The sequence below is a fragment of the Heloderma suspectum genome, chromosome 15 (assembly GCF_057233095.1).
Source record: "Heloderma suspectum isolate Gila_16-S chromosome 15, 16-S_ref, whole genome shotgun sequence".
Taxonomy (NCBI): domain Eukaryota; kingdom Metazoa; phylum Chordata; class Lepidosauria; order Squamata; family Helodermatidae; genus Heloderma; species Heloderma suspectum.
In genome coordinates this window covers 7,968,173-7,994,891 of record NC_139472.1, presented here as the reverse complement: position 1 = coordinate 7,994,891, position 26,719 = coordinate 7,968,173, and the positions used below count along the sequence as shown (strand labels likewise).

The window sequence follows — 26,719 nt, the reverse complement described above, 5'->3', positions numbered from 1 at the left end:
TCTTGCCACTACACCACACTGGCATAATAAAGGACAAATAAGGCAGGGACCTAACAGAAGCAGATGAGATTCAGAAGAGGTGGAAAGAATACACAGAAGAACTATACAGGAAAGATCTGAATGTCCCTGATAGCCATGAGAGTGCGGTCACTGAACTTGAGCCGGACATCCTCGAGAGTGAAGTCAAGTGGGCCTTAGGAAGCATTAGTAACAACAAAGCTAGCGGAGATGACAGTATTCCAGCTGAGCTATTTAAAATCCTAAAAGATGATGCTGTTAAAGTGCTGCACTCAATATGCCAACAAATTTGGAACACTCAACAGTGGCCACAAGACTGGAAAAGGTCGGTTTACATTCCAATTCCAAAGAAGGACAACGCCAAAGAGTGTTCAAACTATCGTACAATTGCACTCATTTCACATGCCAGCAAGGTGATGCTCAAAATCCTACAAGCTAGGCTTCAGCAGTACGCGAACCAAGAACTACTGGAAGTACAAGCCGGATTTCGAAGAGGCAGAGGAACTAGAGATCAAATTACCAACTTTCGCTGGATCATGGAGAAAGCAAGAGAATTCCAGAAAAACGTCTATTTCTGCTTCATTGACTACGCTAAAGCCTTTGATTGTGTGGATCACAACAAACTGTGGCAAATTCTGAAAGAGATGGGGGTACCAGACCACCTTACCTGTCTCTTGAGAAACCTATACGAGGGTCAAGAAGCAACAGTAAGAACCAGACATGGAACAACCGATTGGTTCAAAATTGGAAAGGAGTACAACAAGGCTGCATATTGTCGCCCTGCTTATTTAACTTATATGCAGAGTACATCATGAGAAACGCCGGGTTGGATGAATCACAGGTCGGAATTAAGACTGCTGGGAGAATTATCAACAACCTCAGATACGCAGATGATACCACCCTAATGGCAGAAAGTGAAGAGGATCTAAAGAGCCTCTTGTTGAGGGTGAAAGTGGAGAGTGCAAAAGCTGGTTTGAAACTCAACATTAAAAAAACTAAGATCATGGCATCTGGCCCCATCACTTCCTGGCATATGGAAGGGGAAGAAATGGAAGCAGTGACAGATTTTATTTTCTTCGGCTCCAAGATCACCACAGACGGTGACTGTAGCCATGAAATTAAAAGACGCTTGCTCCTTGGGAGGAAAGCTATGGCAAACCTAGACAGCGTAGTAAGAAGCAGAGACATCACCTTGCCAACAAAGGTCCGTCTAATCAAAGCTATGGTTTTCCCAGTAGCAACGTATGGCTGTGAGAGCTGGACTATAAGGAAGGCTGAGCGCAGGAGAACTGATGCTTTCGAACTGTGGTGCTGGAGAAGACTCTTATGAGTCCCCTGGACTGCAAGGAGGTCAAATCAGTCCTTCCTAAAGGAAATCAACCCTGACTGCTCATTGGAAGGACAGATACTGAAGCTGAAGCTCAAATATTTTGGCCACCTAATGTGAAGAAAAAACTCTCTGGAAAAGACCCTGATGCTGGGAAAGACTGAAGGCAAAAGGAGAAGGAGACGGCAGAGGATGAGATGGCTAGATAGCATCACTGATGCAATGAATATGGACTTGAGCACGCTCCGGGAGAGAGCGGAGGACAGGAAGGCCTGGCGTGCTATAGTCCATGGGATCACGAAGAGTTGGACATGACTGAACAACAACAACAACACCTTTCCGATAAAGGCTGAGAGGCATACACAATGAGGTCAATGTCTTATTCAGTGGGACTACTATGGAGATGTGTTTGTCACTTATTATAGGGTGCCTCTTTTATCTAGATTTGAACTCCAACCTTATCCCAAAACAACATGGTTGGTAATAGCACTTCGGGCACAATCCTATGCATGTTTAGACAGAAAATGTCTTACAACTCCCAGCATTCCCCAAGCAGCCATGCTGGGGAATGCTGGAAGTTGCAGGACTTTTTCCTGTCTAATCATGCATAGCATTGTGCTCTTAAAAGCCAAACTGATCACTATTTTTGCTGCAAAATATCTAATCTGGCCACTAGATGCCACTCTTTATCTACAAGGCTTCAAATGGTCAACAATATATATATATAGATAAGACAGATATAGATATAGATGTCATGATAAAAAGCAATTATCCTGTCTCCTCCAATTGTTCATTATTTTCCAAGACTAATAGCAGCCGTCCCTTCATTACAGAAAGACCCGCGGCACCGTGATGCAAGGAGTAATGTTTGTGTTTGGAAACTCTATTGGAAAATTATTTTGATTATAGCATTGAGGCCTAGCAGTTCTGAGGTTAAAAAAGCGCAAAATTTAGGAGGCCACTCAGATAGCAGTCACACGACTGCTGCTAAGAGATGCGGGCTGTGTGGGGAACAGGACTAATCTACTTCAGACACATGAGTTATACCATATTTTTTCATTATTACATTTACATCCTGCCTTTTGGCTTCCAAGGAGCCCAAGGTGGCTTACATAATCCTCCTCCTCTTCTCCTTTTTGTCCTCAGAACAACGCTGTGAGGTAGGTTAGGCTGGGAATTAGTGACTGGTCCAAAGTCATGGCCGAGTGGCCACTAGAACCCAGACCTCCCAAGTCCCAGTCCAACACTCGAACCACTATGCCACACTTCCGCCATTCAAATATAAAAGTTGCTCTTTTATTTTAGAAAACTTTTCTTTCTCTTTCCCTTGGGGGAGGGGGGGCATTTTGTCATGCCTGACACAAGCCCTTCTCAGCTATTTCCAGGGCTAAAGCCAAAGAGGGTGGGGGGCACTCAGTAGCCACTGTTCGTTCCCCCACCTCCTCCGTGCAATCACCCCTTTTTTAAAAAGGGGAGACAATGTTTTTTTAAAATGCATGAAAATAACAAAAATGGAGAATAAATGTTTTATATTTTACCTGTACTAACGTTGAAACGGTCCAGACACAAATACCATGGAATTTCTTACAGAACTACTTTTCCCACAGCATCTGCCCATGCTTCCCGTCACTTCTATTCTGTAGGATCATGCACAAATAATTTGTCTGGTGTATTTATTTATTTATTAAATTTATTAATCGCCCATCTGACTGGTCACCCAGCCACTCTGGGCGATGTACAACCCACCATAAAACAATTTAAAACAATAAAATTTTACCATAAACATTTTTTTTAAAATACCCTAACCCACCCCAAATGCCTGCCTGAACAACCATGTTTTTAATGCACGACGGAAGCTCATTAAATGTACATTTCGTTCTGCTCATGGACAATAGCACTATAAAACAGGGGTAGGCAGCATGGTGCCCATACATACCAATGCACCCAGGACACCTTTCTCGGTGCCCATCAAGGTGGCCTAAACCTCCCAATTATTTGTATTTTTTAAATTAACACCTTTTCTTACTGGCAGCCGGGATTGCTGTGAAATAGGTTGCTGCTTCTGCTGAAAACTGTGGGCTCAAGGGACTTCTTTAGCGTGGTGGGGCTCAGACCCTACGTTTGCCTTGTACTCAGTTTTTTGGGCAGGTTCCTTCTCCTTTGCCATGCCTCCCATGGCAGCCATTTTGGGCCCGGGGTGGTTTCTCAAATGGCGAAATGTGCCCATGGCCCAAAAAGGTCACCTACTCCACTATACACCATTCATACCTCCTGGATTTTGTAAATCATAGTTGGTTTTGGTCATATCATTACAGGAAGCTTCACTCTTCATGCTCACCATCCAGGCATCAAAGAAAGACAGGCACATCTGATGTCACAGCACAGCCATACTGGCTGTTGCCTGTTTCTGGGGGTACAGCCAGATTGGAACTTTCAGCCTTGGTTTTTGCTGTGTATGCGCTGATTTGGGCAAAAAAAAAAGAATAAGAAGTAACCTATAATTGCTTTCTATAGAGAACTGAACAACAAACAACAACAATTTCTTTTACAAGAAATCCCTATTCTTGTCCTTTCAAACACACGTTATTTCAGAAATTAAATCTTTGCTCCTAGAGGGAACTGCAATGAGCTTTGGTTGTTGCAATGAAGAATACATTCTGAAATAAGGGTTTTGTTTTTTTTAATTTTGGCTCTCTCACAAGACATGATAACAATTCTGTTACAAAAAAAATCCCAAATGTCGACATCTACGAAAGTGCCGTAGGTACAGAGAATAACCACCAAAAAAGGAATGTCTCAGCTCCACAGTATTTTCCACTTCCAGGTTCTAGGCATTATATGATGAAGAGGAAACAGTCCCCCCATGTCCCGTCCAATTGGTGTGGATGAATTCGCCCGGTTTCGACAACAGTTCGTAGGTATGGGCACCAAAATAATCACGCTGAGCCTATGAGAGATTGCATACACATAGCGACATTAACCATCAAGACTGCCAAAATAACAGATTCAAGATGCCCTCAAACATAATCCCCTTTCTTCAAAATAACACAGCTGATATTCACTTGTAGCTCAGTTGGAGAGAGCCAAAGATTTGGTTTGACCGGTCAGACCAAATGCCTTTACAACCTCTCATGGTGTTGTTAAAACTAAGGAGGAAAGCAAGTCACCAAGAGAAACAGAAGTGCCTAAATCTTTACAGCACAACGCATTTTAGACAACAAAGTTTCCTTCCTCAAGGGCAGATGGCAACCTGCAAAAATAAACTCCTGAGCTCTCACATTACTTAAATCAAACGTTTTCTGAAACACATCAAGCCTTTATAAATTTAGGCACTTCTGAGCATTGTTTCTCTCTGGTCATTTGCTGCATCCAGCTTTTGTAAAACCAAGGAGAATTTTTCCAATGGTCTGTTTTTCCCAGAGTAGTAGTAGCAGTAGTAATAATCATATTCTAGCCACTATTGTATTGATCTATTTGCTTTTACTGTAATTGGTATTTTAATTTATTGTACACTCCAATATCTCTCAATGTGGAGTGGTTTATAAATTTTATAATAAATAAATAATAATAAAACAAAAATATGATGATGATGATAATAGAGCACCATCAGGGTACACGGCACCTTAAACAGGAAAAATTGACAGGTCCCTGCCCGCATGGAGCTTGCAGTCCAAAACAGATGATGGGGAAAATAACAACAGAAGGAAGGCAAGGAGGGGATGATTATGTGCAAATGAAGTTACACTGATTGGAAAACTTGGGTAATATTTGGAATGAGGATTAAGCAGTTAAGCCAAAGGCCACAAAGAAAAGGTGTATTTTGAGGATGGACTTAGAAGGGGGAGAGAGAGACAATTCAGGGGTCATGACTACTCATGGGTTAATTAAAACATGGGTAGTCGTGAATGAGTGGGAACAAATGAGCTGGCTACTGCCTGCTTGCTGCTTCCGCTTTCCTTAAACAACCCAGGAACATCCGAACCCGGCACCCTGGGTGTTGAGGGGGAAACAACCCAGAATTTGAACAAACCTGGGTTGCTTAGCGAAGCAGAAGTAGATGAGCAGGTGGGAGCTCGTTTGCGACTACCCATGGTTTAAGCAACCCTCGAACAGTCATGCTGTATGAACTGGCTCAAAGAGAGAGAGAGAGAGAGGGAGAGGTGGGACCATCGACACTGCTGGGGACAGAACAGGAGAATGGAGGCGGGGGAAATGGTAGGACAAGTTTCAGATCAGCCTCTGCCCCTGTGCCACTGGCAAACTTGCTTACCTGAATCAGGTTAGCTGGCAGAGTGCCATGCCTGTAGCCATCATAGAAAGAGAGTGCAGTGGTGAAGCACGGCATGGGGATGCCCTCCTGGACCCCTGTGCTAACAGCACGTCGCCATGAGTCCTTACGGAAGGACAGAGAAGAACGAGTTACCTTCTTAAAGTGGTATGCAGCCACCTACCCCTTCCTTGAAATATCAATATAATATTTGATATAGAAATATCAAAAACATCAGAGAGCTTTGACTATCGGGCATTACAAAAATGAAATTTTATTGTGGTTTTATACTGTATTGGTTGTATACCGCTTCAAAATTTTCTTTTTAATGTAAGCAATTGAAAAATACCTGCAAATAACTAACTGAAGTATTTTTTTGTACTTCTGCAAACCTCGTTCACCCAAACCTGCCAACAACTCCCTCTTGGGCATGGATTGTGCCATTTTGGCTACATAAGCAACAGCATTCAGAGAACTGAGATTGTTATTTGCACATATGATTTCTCTTTTTGTTGCTTCTCCCTGGGTTACGCACCTGACTGTTTTCCATCGCTGTCTTAAAAAAGTTGTCCAACAGTAGGTTTTGGAGGTCAGGGTTGCGGTCAAATGCTTCTTTGATTTTCCCCAGGAACACGCTATACAGAAGATATACAAAAGTAGCCTTTAGAAGTTATAAATGGGGTAGATACCCCAGAACCCCAAAGGCCTCTGGACTTAAGACATCATAATCAAGAGGCACTCCATGTCCTTTGGGAACAGGTTCCCAAATCTGAACTAACAGTATAATTCTATGTATACTTGGAAACAAGTCCCACTATGTTCAACAGGGCTTACTCCCAGGTAAGTATGTAGAGTTGCCACCTCTAAAGCATCATGTAGTTGTCATATATAAATGTACTCTTCAGTGCTAATGGATACATATCACCACCGAAAAATCAATGAATGCTGTCCTCTTCTTCAGAACTATAGCTCTATATGTATGTGAAGTTATGCAGATTTAAGCAATCAAAACTTGCATGATTAACTGACAACAATTTCTTTAAATTAAATGACCACCATGATCCCTACACAACAACATGAAATGTGCAGGTGCTTAGAGAACCTGGATTTTTTCAGGTTTATAACCAGGGGCCCAGGGCTGTGTGTATTATTAAAATAATAATAAAATGTAATTCTGGTTTTGCTAGGCATGGGGAGCTTTACAGGGCACTTAACTCCACTTCAAATAACTGAAAATATTATTCAGCAGCCAACCCCAGCCTTCTGAGATATCTTGTGGCGACATCGGCCACATTGTTTTATACACTATCATACAATATATTATTGTATTATATATTTATTTCTTCATTAGTCGCCTTGAACTGTTTAGGAAAGGTGGGATATAAATGTATTTCAAGGTCTAGAACCTTGAATGAAAAATCAAAGAAAACAAGATTCTCAGGAAGATAAGTTCTGTGTCCTCTATTGCAGGGATGGGAAACTTTACTTACTTTCATTTTTTTCAAGGTTCTAGACCTTATGGGTACAAAAATATTCTTTAACATAATTCACTTTAAGACATTTAGGGTGCAATCCCACAACTGTGCTCTCAATGATCGGAAGCCCCCGAACTCAAGGCCTTCTGATCACCCAATGCAGAGCGGGAGAAACGGCGGAAGTGATCTTCACTTCTCTGTCCTCCAGCCCTGCATTTTTCACTAGACAGGCCTTTTTGCCTGTCTAGTGACACTGCTTCAGAGGAGGAAGGAAGGAAGGGGGCTGAAGAGGGTTAATGGGAGTTGTAGTCCAACCCTATCTGGAGGGCCACGTGTTTCCCATCCCTGCTCTCCTGCATTCTAAAATGTTTTTTTTTTTCTGCATGCCTGCAAAACTGAGGTATACACACAGCTCTGACTTCAGCGATTCATGGTTTCTGAATTGGTCAGGCAGGCTGAACTCCAAGCTGAGAGGATCACCCCCCGGCATTAGCAGCCCCTGATCCAATCAGATTCTTCCATCTTGCTCACCTTCGGATGATGCAACCTCCCCGCCACATCAGGGCAATGGCGCCATAATTCAGCGTCCATCCAAACTCTTTGGCGGCTTGCCTCAGCAGCATGAACCCTTGTGCATAGGAAATTATCTTGGAAGCATAGAGGGCCTACAAAGGAAGCCGAGAGTCAGCGTTTAGAAAAGGTTTTAGCCAAGGCCAGCTCCAGAAGGTGGTGAAGTCAGGCATTTGCTGGGCCGCCCAAGACTGGAAGAGGACCCTTCCACCCGAAACAGAGTAATCCGTTCTCACAGAATATTCCAGAACAACCTTTCCCAATTCTCATAATCCCTAACCACTGGGATCCAACAATGCTGAGTCCAACAACATCTGGGGACCCAAGGCTGCAGTCAAAGGCAGCATGAGAGGATTCTTGGCTTGCGCACCTCACTAGTTCCAGATTAAGGGAACTCACAGGGTGTGTCTTGACCAAGGAAAACCCAAATCCTGGAGCCACTGCTGCTAACCCCTTGACCCCAAAGGGCAGCTTTAGAATCTGGGCCTCAGGCAACAATAGGTGACTTTGCTGGCGCCATTTTGAAAAAAAAATAGAACACAAAAGTGCCAATTCCAAACACAGACAGACGCAGGAAACACCAAACTCACTTTGCGAATGTCCTCCAGAAATGCTGCTTTATTCCCATTATACTGACCAACTTTGGGTCCACTAAGCAGCTTGCTGGCTTGTACTCTTTCATCCTTGAGGGAAGACAAGCATCGAGCAAAAACAGCCTCTCCTTTGAATAAAAGAAGAATTGAACATCACAGACTGCTAAGCTGGAGAGACTGCAAGAGAGAGACTCTGCCATGTGTACCTAGTTTACTGGAAGACTTATAAATAGAATAAACAAAGCTCACTTTTCAGAAATTAACTGTAATTACTGCCATGAAAATGTAATTTCATAACTGGAGAGTGGAGGAGATGGACATGCACAACTGTGATTATACAACTCTCAAAAAGCATACTGTCGGTGTAGAAATATTGAGACAAATGGTCTTCATTTGTAACTCAGGGGACCAATTCTTTTGTGGGAGTAAAGGTACAGTTTGTGGATCTTCCAGTTCAGTCCTATGCATGCTTACTCAGAAGTAAATCCCACTATGTTCAGTGGGATTTACTCCCAGGTACACAATTGCAGCCCTAAAGCACAATCCTATATGTACTCAGATGGAAGTGCCATTGAGTTCAATGGCTTACTCCCAAGTAAGTGTGGATAGGGCTGCAGCCTTAGAAAGTTTGTGTCCTTTAAAGTGGCAATGGCGGTGTAGAAATCAAATCCATCAATAAAACGATGTGATCCATGACAATATCCCGCAAATCTCCATGCAAGCGCCAAACGTACGGAGCCCTTTGCCAAAAGAGGAGGGATTGCAATTTTGCTGCGAAAAACATTTCCACCCCCAGAGGAGCACCAATCTTTCAAAAACGTCCTCCTGCCCCTTCTCGTGGAGGAAAACCAACCCCATGAAAACTGGTCCCAGCCCTACCTGATAATATCCAACAACACGTATTTTGTAATGTTTGCCTTTATCAGCTTCCTGCAATTTGTATTCTGCACAGCTCTTATTGAACCATTTCCTGGTAGTGTTTAAAAAAATCTGCTCTATTTAAAGTTTATGGCGGACGTTATTTCATCGTTTGTATTCATCACGGCCTTTTGCACAGAGGTATTCTGAACATAGGAAGCTGCCTTATACAGAGTCAGACCTGTCATCCATCTAGCCCAGTATTGTCGACACTGACTGGCAGCAGTGGCTTTCCAGTGTTTCAGGCAGGAAGTTCCCCAGCCCTACCTGGAAATACTGGGGATCAAATCTGGGACCCTCTGTGTGCAAAGCAGGGGCTCCACCACTGAGCTACAGTCCCGCCCTGCCATATGTCAGCCAACTGTTTATAATTTAGGCTGTGATCCAATGCACATTTACCTGGGAGTCAACCCCATTGAACACAATGGGACTTGCATCCAAGTCAGCATGCTCAGAATTGTGTTGCAAGTCATAACAGCCGGTGGCAAAAAGCAAGGGGGAAAAAAGGGAAACAGACACAGAAGAGGAAAAAGCTCTCAAATTCCTGCAGGTGAGTCATACCTTTACATTGCAGGAGAAATGTAGTTCCCCTGCTCCTACCGTCACAACTAGCCCCTCCTTGGCCAACAGATTTCTTTCTGCATTGCAAAGGGAAGGAAGAATGACTCTGCATTTTCAGGGCAGGGAAATTGCAAGTCATGCTGATGATGCAAGGAGTGGGGGGAAAAAACCCCAACCTAGCAGCAATTCACCTTGCAAAAATTCACCTTGCAAAGCCGGGAGGTTTGCACCTTCCCGGGAAGAGGAGTATCACCTTACAAGCCAGGCTGGAATCCTGTTTCAAGGAACTTTGATATTTGGAAAGAAAGAGAAGGCAATGCACAAAAAAGGGTTACAGAAGGACCAGCATATTGAAATCAAAACAGCCCATAGTTCAGAAGTCAAGCAGCTGCTTTCCGTTCAAAAGGAATTTCCCTGCACAAGGATCTTCCTTAGTAAGGCTGGGAATACAGATGTGAATGCTTGGGAAAAACCCAGAAAAAAATATTTCATGAATTACATTTCTCTACCACCCAACAGATGAAGCTTTCAGGGGGGAAAAGATTTCCCCCAAAAATTTTGCAAAAAAACACAAACCTTTGGGGGGTTGCTTTTTTTTTTCTTTCTTTCTTTTTATTTCCCATACCCAGCCCCATTTTTTCAGGTTTTTCCCCCCAAGCCATCCCATCTCTATCCCAGCCTTACCAGCCAAGATCCTTTCATGTGGAAATTCTGCAGACCTTTTGCATGCAAAGTATCTGCTGTACCACTGGTATGGGCTAAAATGTTCTCATTTTAACTGGGAGGAAACGCTGCCCAAGAACATGGGAAATCCACTGGCAATGAAAATAGAAAAGTAGTGTGGATGAGATCCGTTTTGGAGATTCAAAGCTCGCATGACAAACGCACTGACACACAGGCTTCAAGTCCCAGGACTTCTGTGTCTCATCTCAGGTCTTTCACGGAAACAAGGACTGCTCTCTAGGTTTGCCCTCCTGCTCGCCTGATCATCGATGCACATCAAGGCGAATATACAATGATGTGATTTACCAATGAGAGTGACAGGGATCCCGTACTCCAGGGCTGAGATGGCCGTCCACTTTCCCGTGCCCTTCTGGCCGGCGCTATCCCTAATTTTGGGGAGCAGGTGCTTGCCATCGGCATCGCGGTATTTCAAGATGTTGGCGGTGATTTCAATCAAGAAGGAGTCCAGTTCTGTCTTATTCCAGTCCTCAAACACCTGGGGACGAGGGAGAGCATGGGAGTTGTAGTCCAAGCCACCAGGTTATTGACAGCTGCCCCAGACCAGTTCCCAGGCCTGGAGAATGCCTCTGCTAAAAATGGTGGATGCCACCAATGTTTTTGGAAGTACTTTATGGTGTGAAGGTAGGCCTTGTAAGTAGTTTGGTTCAGACGAGGTGCCTGATGGGATTGAGAGAGTGTGCATGTGTCTGACCATGAGAAGGTAATTATAACTTGCTCATAAGCAGGAATTCCAATCCACTAAAGTAACTCATCCCTAAAGATAAGAAGTAAGAGTAATAATGCAGCTGTGCTGATAAGACTGTTATTGAGTACTAATTGGTTTGTGAGCATGTGTAGTGTGTTTGTTCTTTGTTTCTTTGTTCTCCAACTTTCAGTCTGTATAAATGCACCCAGTTTTCTTTTTTTTAGACAGACACAGTTTCGTCAGTCTCTCCCAAGGCCGTGATGTGCTTTAATACATTTCTGACTGTTCAACCTAACCTGCCTTGGATATTTCCTTAACAATGGTAAAGTATAGATTTTTATTTACATTTCAGGTTAAATACATCTATAATAAAAAAGAGGGTGTGAGGGGGTGTGTGTGTGTGTGTGTGTGTGTGTGTCTGTCCATCCCTGCCATAGCGCCAGGACTGTCAAACAGAAGACTCACCTTGGCCATCTCGTCGTGGTCCATGCTCAACACATCCTTCATGAGGTGGTAGGCCTCACAGATCAGCTGCATGTCTCCATACTCAATCCCGTTGTGCACCATCTTCACAAAGTGTCCTGCCCCCTCGTCGCCCACCTGCAAGAAGGAAAAAAGAACCAATCAGAGAGCAACTCCAATGCAAAGGGGCCGCCTTCTCCCTTCCTCTACAGCTGGGGACTCCAACCAACGTGCCCACAGACAACACTCTTGGCATCTCTCCTGATTTTAGTTTCGTTTAAGATTTTTACATTTATTTATTTTTAACTGGGATGCTGGCATGCTGCAAAGCAAAGTCCTGCCCCCTCCAGTGCCATCTTTATTTGAGTTTAAAACAGTGGTTTTGTGTTTTCAGGTTCAGACCTCACCTCAGTCTTGTACTGAAGTTTCTTCAGCAAGTTACTTTTCTTTTAACCTCACCAGTTTGCCTTCTGGGAAATGGCCATGTGACCAGCCATGACCCCCATGGCAGCCATTTTATAAATGGTCAAGCCCCCCCATGTCAGCCATTTTGTGAGAGCACTCATGACACCCTCTCAAAATTCCAAATGTGCACACCAATCCAAATAGGTTGGGGACCACTGTCTAGGTGGTGAGCTACGCCTTAGAAGAGGCAGTTCAACCTTTAAGAATGGGGGGGGGGGACTGTCCAAAAGACAGGATTGGTGGTTGGGAGAATGGCGGTAGAGTCAAGCAAAGGGGGTGTGGCCATCTGGGGAACATTGGAGGGGTCGATTAGAAACCCAGGCAGGTTGGATTTGGTCTGTCAGCCTGAGGTTCAACAACCTTGGCTCAGGGTTTAACACAAATCAAGGCCTACCTTGCGAAAGCCAGGACTACGCCCTAGAATGCATAAAGACATACGTTCTGCCCCATCCTCCAGAGAGGCAACAACACTTTTGAGCATGCCCAGAGTGTCACATAACACGGCGGCACGACTTACCCAGTCGCAACAGGGTTCCCCAGTCCCTACTTTAGCAGCGATGCTTTGAAATATCGTCTTGATGTGAGGCCTGCAAAGAAAGATCAGGATATTTGAGGAACCAGCCAGAAGATGCACCAGAAGAGATGTCCAAGATACAGTGAGAATAAGTCTCAATAGATCAGAGGTGCAGAACCTCTCTTGGCCTGAGGGCCAAATTCAATTTTGGAGAAGCTCTCGGGGGGAGGGGGGGAGATTTGCATTCTAGGGGTGGGTGGGGCTAAAGGCAAAGGGGCGTGCCCAAAATACCAGCATATTTTCATGTAACGCTCCTACCAACAGTAACTAAGCCTCAGGAGGGGCATTTCAACTTTTTAGAGTTAGAGAAAAACTGCACAAAAGCCAGGAAACCACCAAAGAATCAGTAGTTGGGAGAAGGGGGCATGGCCATTTGGGGAACACTGGGGGGGGGGGGTTTGGCTGCCAGTATGGGCACATCTGGCCCCTGGCCCTGAGGTTCCACACCCATGTTCTAGCCCTAATGACTGCAAAGTATTGCATGAAACCACCAAATGATTGGCAGTCAGGAAGCCCAGAGGGCCAAATGTGGACCCCAAATGAACCGGATTTGGCCCGCAGGCCTGAAATGTTGTATCCCTGCCACAGAGCTTTCCCAGTCCGCACTGGTGCTGCAATTGCATTTTTAGGTGAAAAAGAATCTCCACAAATCTGGTCTGGATGAGAGAGCACAGCAAAATACGGGAATGCAATAAGCCAGCAAAGATATTGTCTGGATCCTATGTAAAAAGTGAGCAAATGCAGGGTTGGAGCCAATTTTAGTCCTGCTTAGAGTAAACCCATTGAAATGAATGGGACGCAAGTTAGATTAACACTGCATACAACCCATCGGATGGGTTAAAGGACTCATGTGGACGCAACCCAATGCTGCAATCCTATGCACACTTATTTGGAAGTTAAAATCCCACTGAGTTCAAGATAGCTTACTCCCAAGGAACAGGATTTACTATTCATTTCAAAACATTTAACCCCTGCCTTTCTGTTAAAGCGCCCCACCCCGGTAGCTATCAGTAATCATAGATCAATAGACAGGGCTTAAAAAGAGTGCAAAGATGTTGCCAGGCAAACTAGAAAGAAAACAGCAAAAAGTTACCCCAGAAAGAAAGAAAAAAGCCTTTACTGCATTTTACAAATTTTGCTGGCTAAACGTTGTTGTCAGGTTTGTAAGCCCCTTGGGGCAAAGACCCACCCATCTTGTACTTTGTAAACACTCACACATTTAAAATAGGAGGCTGCAGCAGAAATGCTGTGCTAATCCAAGAAGTAGGGGAAGACTGGCACACACACAATCCTGACTCCTGCTTCCATCAGGGTGGAGCAGCTGGGCATCAGGAAGCCCTGAGCGTCGACTACGGAAGCCCTGAGCGTCGACTACGGAAGCCCTACAGGTTGCGATGACTTTGGGTCATGGCTATGAGGGCCACCAGCCGAGCTGGAAAACCCCCTGAAAGCTTGCTCGGTCCAAAATTTAACTAGGCATTATTCATATACCAGCACGCCAGTCGCTGCAACCTTGAGGGCTAGAAACTTATGTAAAACTTCATTCCCTGATTCTTACTCAGGAGGGGGAAGCCAGGTCTAACAAGGGCTGTGTTGCCATGCTGACCCTCCGAGAAGGGGCAGAGTAGCTCGGAAGCCTGCACAGCTAGGGCCTAACAATGGCTAATGCAACACCTTATCTTTCTCCACGCACCGCCCGCCACCGTGGAAACCTTGGTCCCGGATACCCTAATGGATACCTTGCTGGTCAGATGGAAACCTGAGCCATACAACAAGGGTGGCAAAAAAGGAATACAATTTATTTATTTATGTCATTTCTATACCGCCCAATAGCCAAAGCTCTCTGGGCGGTTCACAAAAATTAAAACCAAGTGGGTTTTATACAATGGGTAAAATCCAACATAAATCCTACTTAGAGTAGACACACTGAAATGAATGGGACTTAGTTATTTCATTTATTTGTATTTATTTACATAAAACATTTGTATCCCACCCTATATCATTAAGATCTCAGGGCAGCGTACAGATAAATGTAAACAGTTGTTGTTGTTCTTGTTCAGTTGTTCAGTCGTGTCCGACTCTTTGTGACCCCATTAAACCATTAAACAAGCTAATACTAATTAAAATCTAAAACAATAAAACAGTTAAAACAGTGTGCTACTTCAGGGAATTCATTTAGCCCTCAAAGGCTTTGGTAAAAAGCCATGTTTTTACTTGGCACCGAAACGAGACCAATGTCTGTGCTAATCGGGCCTCCAAAGGGAGGGCATTCCACAACCGGGGTGCCACAGCAGAGAAGGCCCTCGCCCTCATCCCTCTATAGTGTATGTCTCGCACTGGTGGGATGCAGAGGAGGGCCCCTCCAACAGATCTCAGTCCTTGGGCAGGCATATATAGGGAGAGGCGCTCCCTCAAATATTGAGGTCCCACGCCGCTTAGGGCTTTAAATGTCATCACCAGCACCTTGAATTCCGACCAGAAGCGTATTGGTCATGAGTTAGTCATGACTCCATTCATTTAATGAGTCTACTCTAAGTAGGCCTTGTGTTGGATTTTACCCTAATTAAGGAACACCTGATAAGTTTCTGGAAGTATAAAAACAGCCCGAAAAACAATTTTAAAACCACTGAGTCAGAGAATATAGATCGGGTGCCCTCCAGATGTTTTGGCGTACACCTACCATCAGCCAACAGTCAGGGATGATGGGAGTTGTATCCAAGGCACCTGGAGGGCACTGAATTGCCTATCCCCAACACAGTTTGCAGAAGCAACATCTTCCGCATGCTTCAAGCTCCCAACAGTGCTGAGACAAAAGAAAAGACCCTCATCCTAAGGATGTCCGGCAGAGAACAAGACACTCACCACGCCTCTTTGGCTCCCCCTGGCATGAGCGAGGGGCCGTACCTGGCCCCTTCTTCGCCACCACTAACTCCACTCCCCACGAACAAGATGCCCTTCTCCTTGAGCTCCCTGCAGCGCCTCTGGGTGAGAAGGAGAGAGGGAGTGTCATTATCCAAAATGGAAGACTATGGTGCTAAGGTAACCTCACATGGCCCATTTGCAGGCCAAGAATATCTCATACAAAAAAGAAACTGGAATTCCACACCAATTAAAGCTGGAAAACCACTTGAAATCTTGTTTGGTCCAAAATCTTACTAGGCATTATACGTATATTGGCAAGTCAACCTTTGCCATCTTAAGGACTAGAGACTTACCTTTTTTTTGTTTTGTTTTTAAAGACAGCTAAAATTCCAAGAATGTGGAATTCTGCACCCAATACCAAATTTTTCGCACATGGCTTAGCAGATAGCATTGGGCTCTTTGAACATGGAGGCCGGGGTTCAAATCCCCCTTCGGTTGCAGGACTCCCCCGCCCCCAAGCAGCCTTTGGGCAAATAAATACTGTTCAGAGTAACCCGACCTACCCCACAGGCCTGTTTGTGAGGAGAATGTTGCCTCCACAAAGCCCACTCCGAGCGCCGTGGGAGAGAATTAGGGTACAAAGAAATGCCACACGTACCGTGGTGTCCGTGTACTCGGAATTCCCTCCGTCGATGATGATATCCCCAGTGCTCAGAAGGGGCACCTGTAAGCGGGAAAGGCACAGTCACACAAGAGCAAATCTGCTGGACCAGACCAAGGGACCATCTAGCCCAACGTCATGCTTGCCACAGTGGCCGGCAAGGTGCACCCAAGAACCCACAAAAGGGGCATGAGGGCAAAAGAAATCTGCCCCTACTGCTCCCAGGGCAGCTGGTATACTGAGATATAGCATCTCTGAACACGGAGGTCCCTCCAGTTAGCCATTACGCATGGCCAGCCCAAGATATTTTGCTGCCCGAGGCAATGGACAAGATGGCACCCCTTCCCATTCCACGTACAAAACCTGACTGGATGGGTAGTTGAAGCTTTCTCCAACAACGGCAATGGTACAATATCCTCTATCCCCCACCCACCCCAAGGCAGGAGGCTAACTTAAGGGGTGCAGAGCAGGCTGCGTTGTCCTCAGCTTTCTTCTCCCACCCCCCTTCCTGCTGACCACTGACCATTTGGTGGTTTCCCAAGTTTTGTACAAATTTCCCCCCCATTTTTAAAGGTTAAAATGCCTCCCCAAAGGCTTAGTTACTGGCAGTGAGAGTGTGAAGCCGAAATAGGCTGGTATTTTTTGTATTCTGGCCCTGCCCCTTTGCCTCAGCCTCCAAGAGCTTCTCCGAAATAGATTTCGGCCTGGGGGCTGAAAGAGGTTTAACACCCCTGCTCTAAAGCAGGCCAAAACAGGAAGGGGGGAGGACAGAACTCTTGCAGCCACTGACAAACCATGCGGGACACACGGTCTGGCCATAGCAAATAGGCTTTGGGCTTGCTCACACTCCTTTCCCTGCTCCAATCCCTTCCTTGCTTTCTGGTTCAGGTAAACCATTGTTTGCCCTGACATACAAAACCCAGCAAGCTAATGGCTGCCGCAAACCATGGTTTGCGTCCAAACCAGAATCAGAAACCACGGTTTGCTTCGGGGTACCAATACTTGCCCGGTTCAGATGGCAAGTGATGGCTCCTGTGCAGGCCAGGAAGTTAGGGGGGGCACGAAGCACACTTATTAAATAGCCTTAGCCAATAATGAGACTCAAATGCAAGTCGTGGGCAGAAACATGGAGATACTTAGCTTCCACGCACAGTAACATTTCGCACACACATAAAGAGGTCTGCTCACCAGTTTGTTGATGAAGTCATCCACAGCGCTCCCAGCCTTCACCAGAAGGATGACGCGCCGAGGCTTCTTCAGCTTCGACACCATTTCTTCCAAGGAATGTGCCCCGATGACCTTCGTCCCTTTGGCTTCTTTGGCCAGAAAGTCGTCCACCTTAGATACAGTTCTGTTAAATGCACAGACCTGGAAGAGGAAAGGAGAGTGAGACTGCACTGGGGGGGCCATGGAAAGAGTCAAGGCGGTTTCTGAAACGCAGCCTCCACATCTGCCCTTCTATTTTCGGGGTAGGGAACTTATTTCCAGTTTGGAAGCCCCGCAAAAGACAGCCGGCCGCACATTCACGTTGGCACTTTCCGTTTCCCCTGAAAATGAACCACTTGGTTTGGAACACACAGGATTTTCACACATTGCAGCTCATTAAAAAAAATAATACGTTGGCCTGCAGATTTGGCCCACAGGTCTGAGGTTCAACACCCTTGCTTTACAACTTGCGTTAGAGAATGACAAGACTTCTGGAGTGAGGCTGTTTGGCTTCTGTGTCCTGTAAAGCACCTTAAACAGTGTATGGGCTAAACAAACATTTAGCGATTAAAAGAAACACACACACGGCTCACATCAGCCATTTTACTCACCACGAAGCCGTGGTCGTTCATGTTTAGGATGAGGTTCTGGCCCATGACAGCCAGTCCGATTAAGGCGATGTCTGCTCTGAAAAAGAAGCAGCACAGAAAAGACGTTCGCAAGAGGATTTGGTTGAAAATGATGCCAGGTAGTTGGCCTTGTACCTCTTAGGAGGAGGCAAGGTTGCTAAATCAAAGGATAATTATTAATTTTTAAGGGCAGAATCCTATGCATGTTTGCCTTACTCGCGGGTGGCACAGATTTGATGGAATACGTGCCTTGAGCAAGTGAGCGAAGTTACAAGGAGAGCACCCCCCCCCAGCAACACACAAAAGATCCCTTGAAGGCATAGTCACTAGCCAATCTGACCCAGTGGAAGATTTCCTTTCACAGGAGGCCAAATACGGCAGGATGCTGAACATTTGTCCTTCCCAGGAGAACATATCTGCCCTCCAGATATGTTGAACTACATCTCCCATAATCCTCAGCCAGCCCAGCATGTCCTTCCCCGACCTGGTGCCCAGATCTGGAGGCCTTGTGATGCTCAAGAGCATAAAGCTTAGACAGAAAGCAAGCTTCCCTTCAGGTCTGGCCCTCCCCCTTTTCTCATGCATGCATTCTGGAAGAGAACAGATTGGTTTGGACTGAAAAATATAGAATGAGCTGGGTGAGTCTCCCTTAAGGACTATGGCAAAACTGTGCACGTCGAGATGCAGCCAGCAAGAGAGCACCTTCCGCAAAGCGTTCAGGACTTTAGAGGTCAGAGAAGATGCAACGTTGGTTGCAGCAGGTTCTTTTGCCAGCGTGTGGGTGTCTTGCTACCCAGTATCTTGCTGGAGAGGCTAACTGGGAAGGAAAGAGGATTACCTAATCCAGTTAGTTTGTGGCTCTTTAACCTGGTCACAAGGAATGGGAGAGGTCTGTTCAAAAATAAAAAGACAGAAAAATCCGCCCTTGCCCAGGCCGGGCCTCCGGTCTGTGCCAAACCCAGTTGAGACAACACTGTGCCCACTTTAGAGATTGAGCAACTGATGCAGCAAAGAGGAAATCGCAGGCAGAGGCCCTTTTTTTATTTCTTCCACTGTGTCTCAACAAGACTTCCCCGAACTCATAGCAGTTGCATAACAAGAATGAGAAAGAGAGAGAGAGAGAGAGAGAAGACAAAGAGGAGAAGGAGGCAGAGGAGGAAACTAGGGAAGGAAAGGAAACACCAAATCTTTGCACTGCCACCAAAAAAGCAAAGGCTGCAACAGAGACTGGGGATTAAACCCCTGGGCTTAACCCAATTTTCACAGCACACCTGTGCAGTCTTCTGCATCACAATGAATTGCATAACTCAACCCAGCCAAGTGTCCCTAGAACAGTGGATCCATGTCTGTGGCAACCCTCTCCCCATCCACGCCACCCCCTCACTTGGGCAATGCCACCTTTCTCCCCTTCCTTCCTTATTTACACAAACCACAAAGAGTCCTGTAGTGCCTTAAAGACTAACAAATGTGTTCTTGCTGTAAGCTTTGGTGAACTGATGAAGCCTCTGATGCCAGAATAAATTTGTTAATCCCTTAAGGTGCTGCAAGTCTCTTGGTTGTTTATGTCCCAATAGACTAACATATTCAGTTCTGGTACTCCAAACAAATTCCTGGGCTCAGAATTCTTCAGTTCTAAGTTATTTCTTTTGCATCAGATTCTGATCAGTGAATCTTGGGGTTCTCGTAAAAAGCCAAAGTAGATGCCATAAACCACTCATGACATAACTGAGCATACAAAGGGGTGGGGGGAGGTGTGTTATTACACACACATGCGACACAGAGATATTTATTTTAAGATTTCCCCATTCTCCCCAGATGATTAGTTTAGACCAGGATCAGTTCAGTATACTTTGATCCTGCTTTTGTATTTATTTTTTTATTATTTTTAGGCCGCCTTTAAGGGTAGAACCCTCTTAAGGCGCGTACAAGATAAAAAATAGAAAAATATACTAATACAAATAGGCAATATATAAATACAGCAATAAAAACTTTAAAGGTAGAAACAGCACACCACGCTTTAAAAGTTGACTGGAAAAGAAGGTTGTTCATCTAAAAGGAAGTAAACCTTAACAGCGCACTCCTATGCATGTTTACTCAGAAGTAAGACACAGTGTGTTACACGGGGCTTACTCCCTAAAATGTTTTTTTTAAAGGATTGCAGCCTAAATCTTTACAAGAACATTTCTGTTTGCTGAGCACTCGCATTACATAAACTCCACAGGGAGTTTTCGCCAGGTGGCAGGTCACCCAGAACCATCACTCCCACTCCCTCTATTAGCAAACTCGGGTGCCGAGTGCCGACAGAAATAGAAGACAAAAATGGGGCCACTGAGAAACAAGAGGGAGATATCACTGTGCTCTAGGGCACTGCAACGTTTGCAGAAGTACAAAAATAACCCCTCCCCAAAAAACCCTCAAAAGGGGTCAATTCCCCCAAAATAAAACAGCCCAGTGGGGACATGCTCCGTAAGAATGTGAGTTGCGAAAGGATGGAAAACAGGGGGACGGGAGGGAGGTCTGGCTTGCTTTAGCACCTAACAGCTTATAGCACCCCAGGGGAGCACTCCTGTTAGGAGCCGAGGATATACTGCAACAGTTTGTGGCAGTTCCCCTTATTCAGAAGAAGTAGAATACCAAGCGTCCGTATGGCACTTCAGAGCATCCAGACATTCACATATATTGCAATCCCTATCAATCCTGCAAGGACTATTATCCCCATTTTGCAGATGGGAGAGTTGAGGCTGAGTAGGAGTTCAAAGCAGAGGCCTACAGAAAGGCAATAGCCAGGGCGTGTGTTCTCTGGACCCAGTGTTTATTTGTTTAATTAATTTTTGTCCCACCCATCCTCCCAAAGTGATCCAGCTGCTGCCCTCAGATTAATCACAACCGGCTCCTCCCGTGCAGCAGATGTTAAGCCAAAGACATGAGTGTCCAAACTGAACCCGCCTTGATTTCCAAAGAAAAGGTTAACCCCTGGAACACGTTTGCATTTCAGGACATGAGTCCAGGAAAAATGTGAAGGGCCAAAAAAAAAACCTGCCTTTGAGCATGTGCAGAATGCCTCCCCCCCCCACTACCATGGAACTACAACCAGTAACTACTGATTTGAGAGAAGAAACAATTCCAGATCGTTAGATGGTGATTTTGCACAACAGGTGCAAGCCCCTGAACCTATTTGCCATGCCGAGGCTCAATCCCAGAAAACGTGAATTACTACATGAATACATTTGACGAATAAATTTTGGGGAGGATGAATTACTATAGACTATGCATGTTTATTCAGAATTAAGCCCCACCGAAATCAATAGAGGTTATTCTAAGAACTCAGCCTTAGTTATGGAGCTGCCTCTGAGCAGGTACAAAGTGCTGCCTTCCTCTTCCTCCACCCTGCGAGATGCACAAACCAGCTATCATGGACTTTTAGAGATAAATTTGATTCCAGATCAAGATCAAGGCAAGATTGCCAAAGCATGTCATTTGTACTTTTATTTAAAATATTTGTATTTATTTTAAATAAAGGGTGCGATCCTGTGCACACCTCCTTGGGTACTGGGTGTGCCATACTTCTGAGTAAACGTGCGCTGGAAAGTTGCGATTTACCCCTCCCCAAAGACAAAGCCACTGACCAGAAAACAGGGATATTTATTTATTTTATTTATTTATTGCATTTATACCCCGCCTTTTTTCCTCTCGCAAGGAACCCAAGGCGGCTTACATTTTCCTCCTCCTCTCCAGTTTATCCTCACAACAACAACCCTGTGAGGTGGGTTGGGCTGAGAGTCTGTGCCTGGCCCAAAGTCACCCAGTGAGTGGGGACTAGAAGCTGGATCTCCCGGCTCCCAGTCCAACGCTCTCGCCACTACACCACGCTGGCACACTGGCCTTGGCGATCCACTGAACGCTTTCTCGGGTCAGCTCCCTGAGGCCCAGCAGAATCTACTTCCGCGTACCCGTGCGAAACATGAACCGGACTCTCCGGGTAAAATCCAGCGCGAGCCCTACTTAGAGCAACCCCATGTCGTGAGACCTCAGTCATGACCAATTTAAATCTCATTCATTTCAATGGGTCTACTCTAAGTAGGGCTTAGGCTGGGTTTTACGCTCCGGGGCGTAAATTTTACGCACGAAACCGCCACGGGAGGAGGAGGAGGAGGAAGAGACTCCGAAATCAAGGCGATTTACTCGTAGAGGAGCGCGCGGGCAGGCTGTGCTCCTGCGCGCTTACTCGGGAGTAAGCCCCCCCCACCCCCACCCCCGAACGGGATTTACTTTCGCGGAAGCCCAACTAGGAGATCGGGCCGTGCGTCCCCAAAGCCCCCGTCCCCTCTCCAAGATGCGCGGAGGCTCGAACGACTCACTGGGCCATGGCGACGGCGGCTTGGCGAGGCTGCTACGAGCTGGGCAGGCGACCGGAGCTCCCAATGACCGCCTTCCCCGCTCGCAAGCCCAGGCCGAGGCCCCTCCCTCCGCCTAGGCCAGCCCACCGCGGAGCGGGACCAGCCCGGCTCGGCTGATCGGCTCGGGCGGACCGCGCGCATCGCCCTTTAGAGGCGCAGCTTCTCTTCCCCTGCCCCTCGCCCGCGGCCCAAAAAGCACCCAAGGTCGTATGCTCGCCCTACGTAGAGTAGGCCCATTGAAATGGATGAGCCGTCAGTTGGTCACGGCTAACTTCAGTCCCGTTCATTTCAATGGGTCTACTCTACGTAGGGCTAACGCTGGATAGCGCCCCAAGCGTTCAAATGGCAAAGGCATGAATTACAAACGGCGAGTCCCGATCCCCTCTCTTTTGTGGCCTAGTCAGGAGTAAGGGCAAGCGCATGCATTCAGTGGAGAGGAGGCACAAGGCTTTTCCCTGGAAGAAATGGGGAGTGGGTGAGAACAGAAGAGCCCTGCTGGATCAGACCAAGGCCCATCTAGTCCAGCGTTCTGTTCACACAGCCGCCAACCAGCTCCCTACAGGAAAGCCAGAAGCAGGGCATGACTGCAATAGCACCCTCCTGCCCATGTTCCCCGGCAACTGGCATAAAGAGGCATACTGGTTGTTAAAATGCAGAGGAGAATAATGTGTGTGTGTGTGGGGGGGGAAAGATTTGTTTGTTTCTTTTTAGGTTGTATTTAAACAACCTTGCGGGTATTAGTGATCTTATTCTGCCTTTGTACTTTTTTAGAGGAGGCAAGGTTGATAAATCAAAGATTAATTAATTTTAAAGGGCAAAATCCTATGCAAATTTAGACAGAAGTCCTACAACTCCCAGCATGCCCCAGAGAGCCAAGCTGGCTAGGGAATTCTGGGAGTTGGACCTTTTCTGCCTTAACATGCATAGGATGCATACTAAGAGTGTAATTATGTACAGTGCAATCCTATGCATGTTTACTCAGAGGTAAGCCTAATTGAATTCAATGGGTCTTACTCCCAGGTAAGTGTCTGAGCAGTCTGCAGAATTGTGTTGTTGTTGTTGTTCAGTGGTCAAGTCGTGACCGACTCTTCGTGACCCCATGGACCATAGCACGCCGGGCCTTCCTGTCCTCCGCTCTCTCCCGGAGTGTGCTCAAGTTCATATTCACTGCATCGGTGATGCTATCCAGCCATCTCATCCTCTGCCGTCCCCTTCTCCTTTTGCCTTCAGTCTTTCCCAGCATCAGGGTCTTTTCCAGAGAGTTTTCTCTTCTCATTGTTGTTGTTGTTGTTGTTCAGTCGTTCAGTCGTGTCCGACTCTTCGTGACCTCATGGACCATAGCACGCCAGGCCTTCCTGTCCTGCGCTCTCTCCCGGAGCGTGCTCAAGTTCATATTCATTGCATCCGTGATGCTATCTAGCCATCTCATCCTCTGCCGTCCCCTTCTCCTTTTGCCTTCAGTCTTTCCCAGCATCAGGGTCTTTTCCAGAGAGTTTTCTCTTCACATTAGGTGGCCAAAATATTTGAGCTTCAGCTTCAGTCTCTGTCCTTCCAATGAGCACTCAGGGTTGATTTCCTTTAGGATGGACTGATTTGACCTTGCAGTCCAGGGGACTCGTAGGAGTCTTTTCCAGCACCACAGTTCGAAGGCATCAATTCTTTGGCGCTCAGCCTTCCTTATAGTCCAGCTCTCACAGCCATACGTTGCTACTGGGAAAACCATAGCTTTGATTATGTGGACCTTTGTCGGCAAGGTGATGTCTCTGCTTCTTACTATGCTGTCTAGGTTTGCCACAGCTTTCCTCCCAAGGAGCAAGCGTCTTTTAATTTCATGGCTACAGTTACCGTCTGCGGTGATCTTGGAGCCGAAGAAAATAAAATCTGTCACTGCTTCCATTTCTTCCCCTTCTATATGCCAGGAAGTGATGGGGCTAGATGCCACGATCTTAGTTTTTTTAATGTTGAGTTTCAAACCAGCTTTTGCATTCTCCTCTTTCACCCTCAACAAGAGGCTCTTTAGATCCTCTTCGCTTTCTGCCATTAGGGTGGTATCATCTGCGTATCTGAGGTTGTTGATGATTCTCCCGGCAATCTTAATTCCGACCTGTGATTCATCCAACCCGGCGTTTCTCATGATGTACTCTGCATATAAGTTAAATAAGCAGGGTGACAATATGCGGCCTTGTCGTACTCCATTGTGTTGATGCTATATGCTAAATGAATGCTTTGACTTGGATTCCTGCAATGAGCAGGGGGTTGGACCCGATGGTCTTATAGGCCCTTTCTAACCCTATTGTTCTATGATTCTATGAAGTTGATGCCTCAGTTCTGTTAAGGCACAATCCTATGCATGTTTAAACATTAAAGAAGTCTACAACTCCCAGCATCCCTCTGGCCAGTGATGCTGCCTGGGGCATGCTGGGAAGTGTAGGCTTTTTCCTGTCTGAGCATGCATAGGATTGCATCCTTAAGCCCCCACCCCCTCCATGTTAATCTGCAAGCTGCAAGTAAAGGAATTAAGATTACCATTAATGTACAGTGTGCCTGGGTTCCATAAGTGGGAGATGGGGAAAAACAGGACTGAAAACGAGTTCGGCCAAACTCAAAAGCTTGCACGCTATTTTGTGACCTTATTGCTGGCTGAGGTGAAACCCTGGAGTCTTCATTTAGTCACAACTGTTACAATGGAAAGTGGGACTATGCTGCAAACATTCAATTTAGGTTCTGCTCGGTCCTGTGATGGTTTCAGGTTGCTTCCATGGATTTATTCAGTACACTTCTTGCCTTTGAGATCATGGAAGTCAGGGGTCTTTGGCCAGAAGTAGAACTTTGGAGAGAAACCCAGAAACATGGGTTCATTACAGCCTTGCTAGGAAGTGGCTTCTTATGTTCAAGGACACGTATGTACCACTGAACCTGTTGAACTCCCAAATGCATGCATGCAGTACACGAGCCGTATCATCCAAGTGATTTATACAGGCCTCTTCTTTCAAGTTGTCACTTCCTTGTTTTCCGGAGTTGTATAACTTAAATAACTTAAAACCTGTGAACCGCCCAGAGCGCTTCAGCTATTGAGCGGTATAGAAATTAAATAATCAATCAATCAATCAATCCCTCCAGCAAGATTAGACAGATAATTACCTCTGTCATGTCAGCTTAAGCCCCCTGTGGAATCAGCAACTTCACCAAGCAAGTGGTGGTAGCCAACTGCTCTTGAGCTTACGTTGGGACGACCTACTGCTGAAGAGTTCTGTGTAGCCTAAAAGCTTGCGCCCAGCATTCAGAACACTGGTCCAGGAAAGGTTAATCTTTGTCAGTTTAGTCTTTGTTGGAGCAAGGTGAGTGCAGACAAAAACCACTAAGGAACTGACTGAGAGACTGGTATGTATTCATCCTTTTTTTTAAAAGGTGATTTAAAAACAAATTTAAGGATTGCTCTGTAAGGGATAAAAGCCTGAGGTTTGGATGGGCCACACATCACCTGTTCTCCTGTGATTTGGGATGCCGCAGCAATGAGGGTGCCAGCTATTTAAGGCCGGGGGAGAGATTTAATCGTCAGACTGGCAGGAGCTATTTGATTTCTTTAGAGTAGGTCCACCAACCTGAGCCAGGTGAAAAATTGCAGCTTGGATGGGTATGTGGGGTTGGGGTGGACATAGAGTTAAAGAAAAGGGTGCCTCTGTGCATATGGTCAGCCCAGGAATTAGTTTTCCGTACCAGGTCTGAGCTTACAGTCCTTTCGTAAATCAATCCACTCCTTGTTTTATTCTCCAAGCTTTGTTTCAGCAGAGTGATTTTGGAGGGGTATGTTTGTGGTGTGGTGCACACCCTGCTTTTGGATTCTCCAGACACATCCATCTGGCCAGAGTCCAAAACAGGATGCTAGACTTAATAGGCTTTTGTTCTGAGCCACCAGGGCTCTTTTTACATGGCACAAGTCTGTTCAAACCTTCCAAGATATCTCAGGAATCAGTGGAGGATGTGAGAGGCAATACCTCCCAGGAGAGCCCTCCTCCATCGGCCTGGCTGGAATCAGCTGCCATCTGGCTCATCCCCTCTCAGAGCGTCTCCACTCATGGTGATTATGACGACACTTCATGATGCAACACTATGAAACTTTTGGTACCTGGATTTGCTTATTTTCCTCTTCCCTCCCCATTCCTTTTGCCTTTTGTATCCTGTCTCCTAGGATTGTATACAGTTATTTTAAAGTGTAAACTGCCTTAAGTGGTTTGGCAAAAAGGTGGCAATATGTAAATAAATGTCGTCAATAACATGTAATGCAAGAGTGCAGGAGAACTCACA

At 45.9% G+C, this 26,719-nt stretch overlaps 1 protein-coding gene across 3 annotated transcripts; it reads right to left on the bottom strand.

The window, feature by feature from the left end:
* Window positions 1–3,009: 3,009 nt before the first annotated feature.
* PGD (phosphogluconate dehydrogenase) lies at window positions 3,010–22,476 on the bottom strand. 3 transcript variants are annotated; one of them, XM_084822252.1, is made up of 13 exons: window positions 22,376–22,476; window positions 18,000–18,075; window positions 17,371–17,550; window positions 16,180–16,245; window positions 15,522–15,640; window positions 12,603–12,672; window positions 11,624–11,758; window positions 10,759–10,948; window positions 8,248–8,378; window positions 7,619–7,752; window positions 6,148–6,247; window positions 5,616–5,738; window positions 3,010–3,805 (listed from the first exon to the last, which is right to left on the bottom strand). In XM_084822252.1, the coding sequence occupies exons 1-13, from the start codon at window positions 22,381–22,383 to the stop codon at window positions 3,779–3,781; spliced, it is 1,359 nt and encodes a 452-aa protein (XP_084678378.1). In that variant the 5' UTR covers window positions 22,384–22,476; the 3' UTR covers window positions 3,010–3,778. The 3 variants fall into 3 exon arrangements, with proteins under 3 accessions (XP_084678378.1, XP_084678377.1, XP_084678376.1); XM_084822251.1 differs by lacking the exon at window positions 3,010–3,805 and adding an exon at window positions 4,011–4,292 and having other exon boundaries at window positions 22,287–22,476; XM_084822250.1 differs by lacking the exon at window positions 3,010–3,805 and adding an exon at window positions 4,011–4,292.
* Between the last annotated feature and the right edge of the window lie 4,243 nt (window positions 22,477–26,719).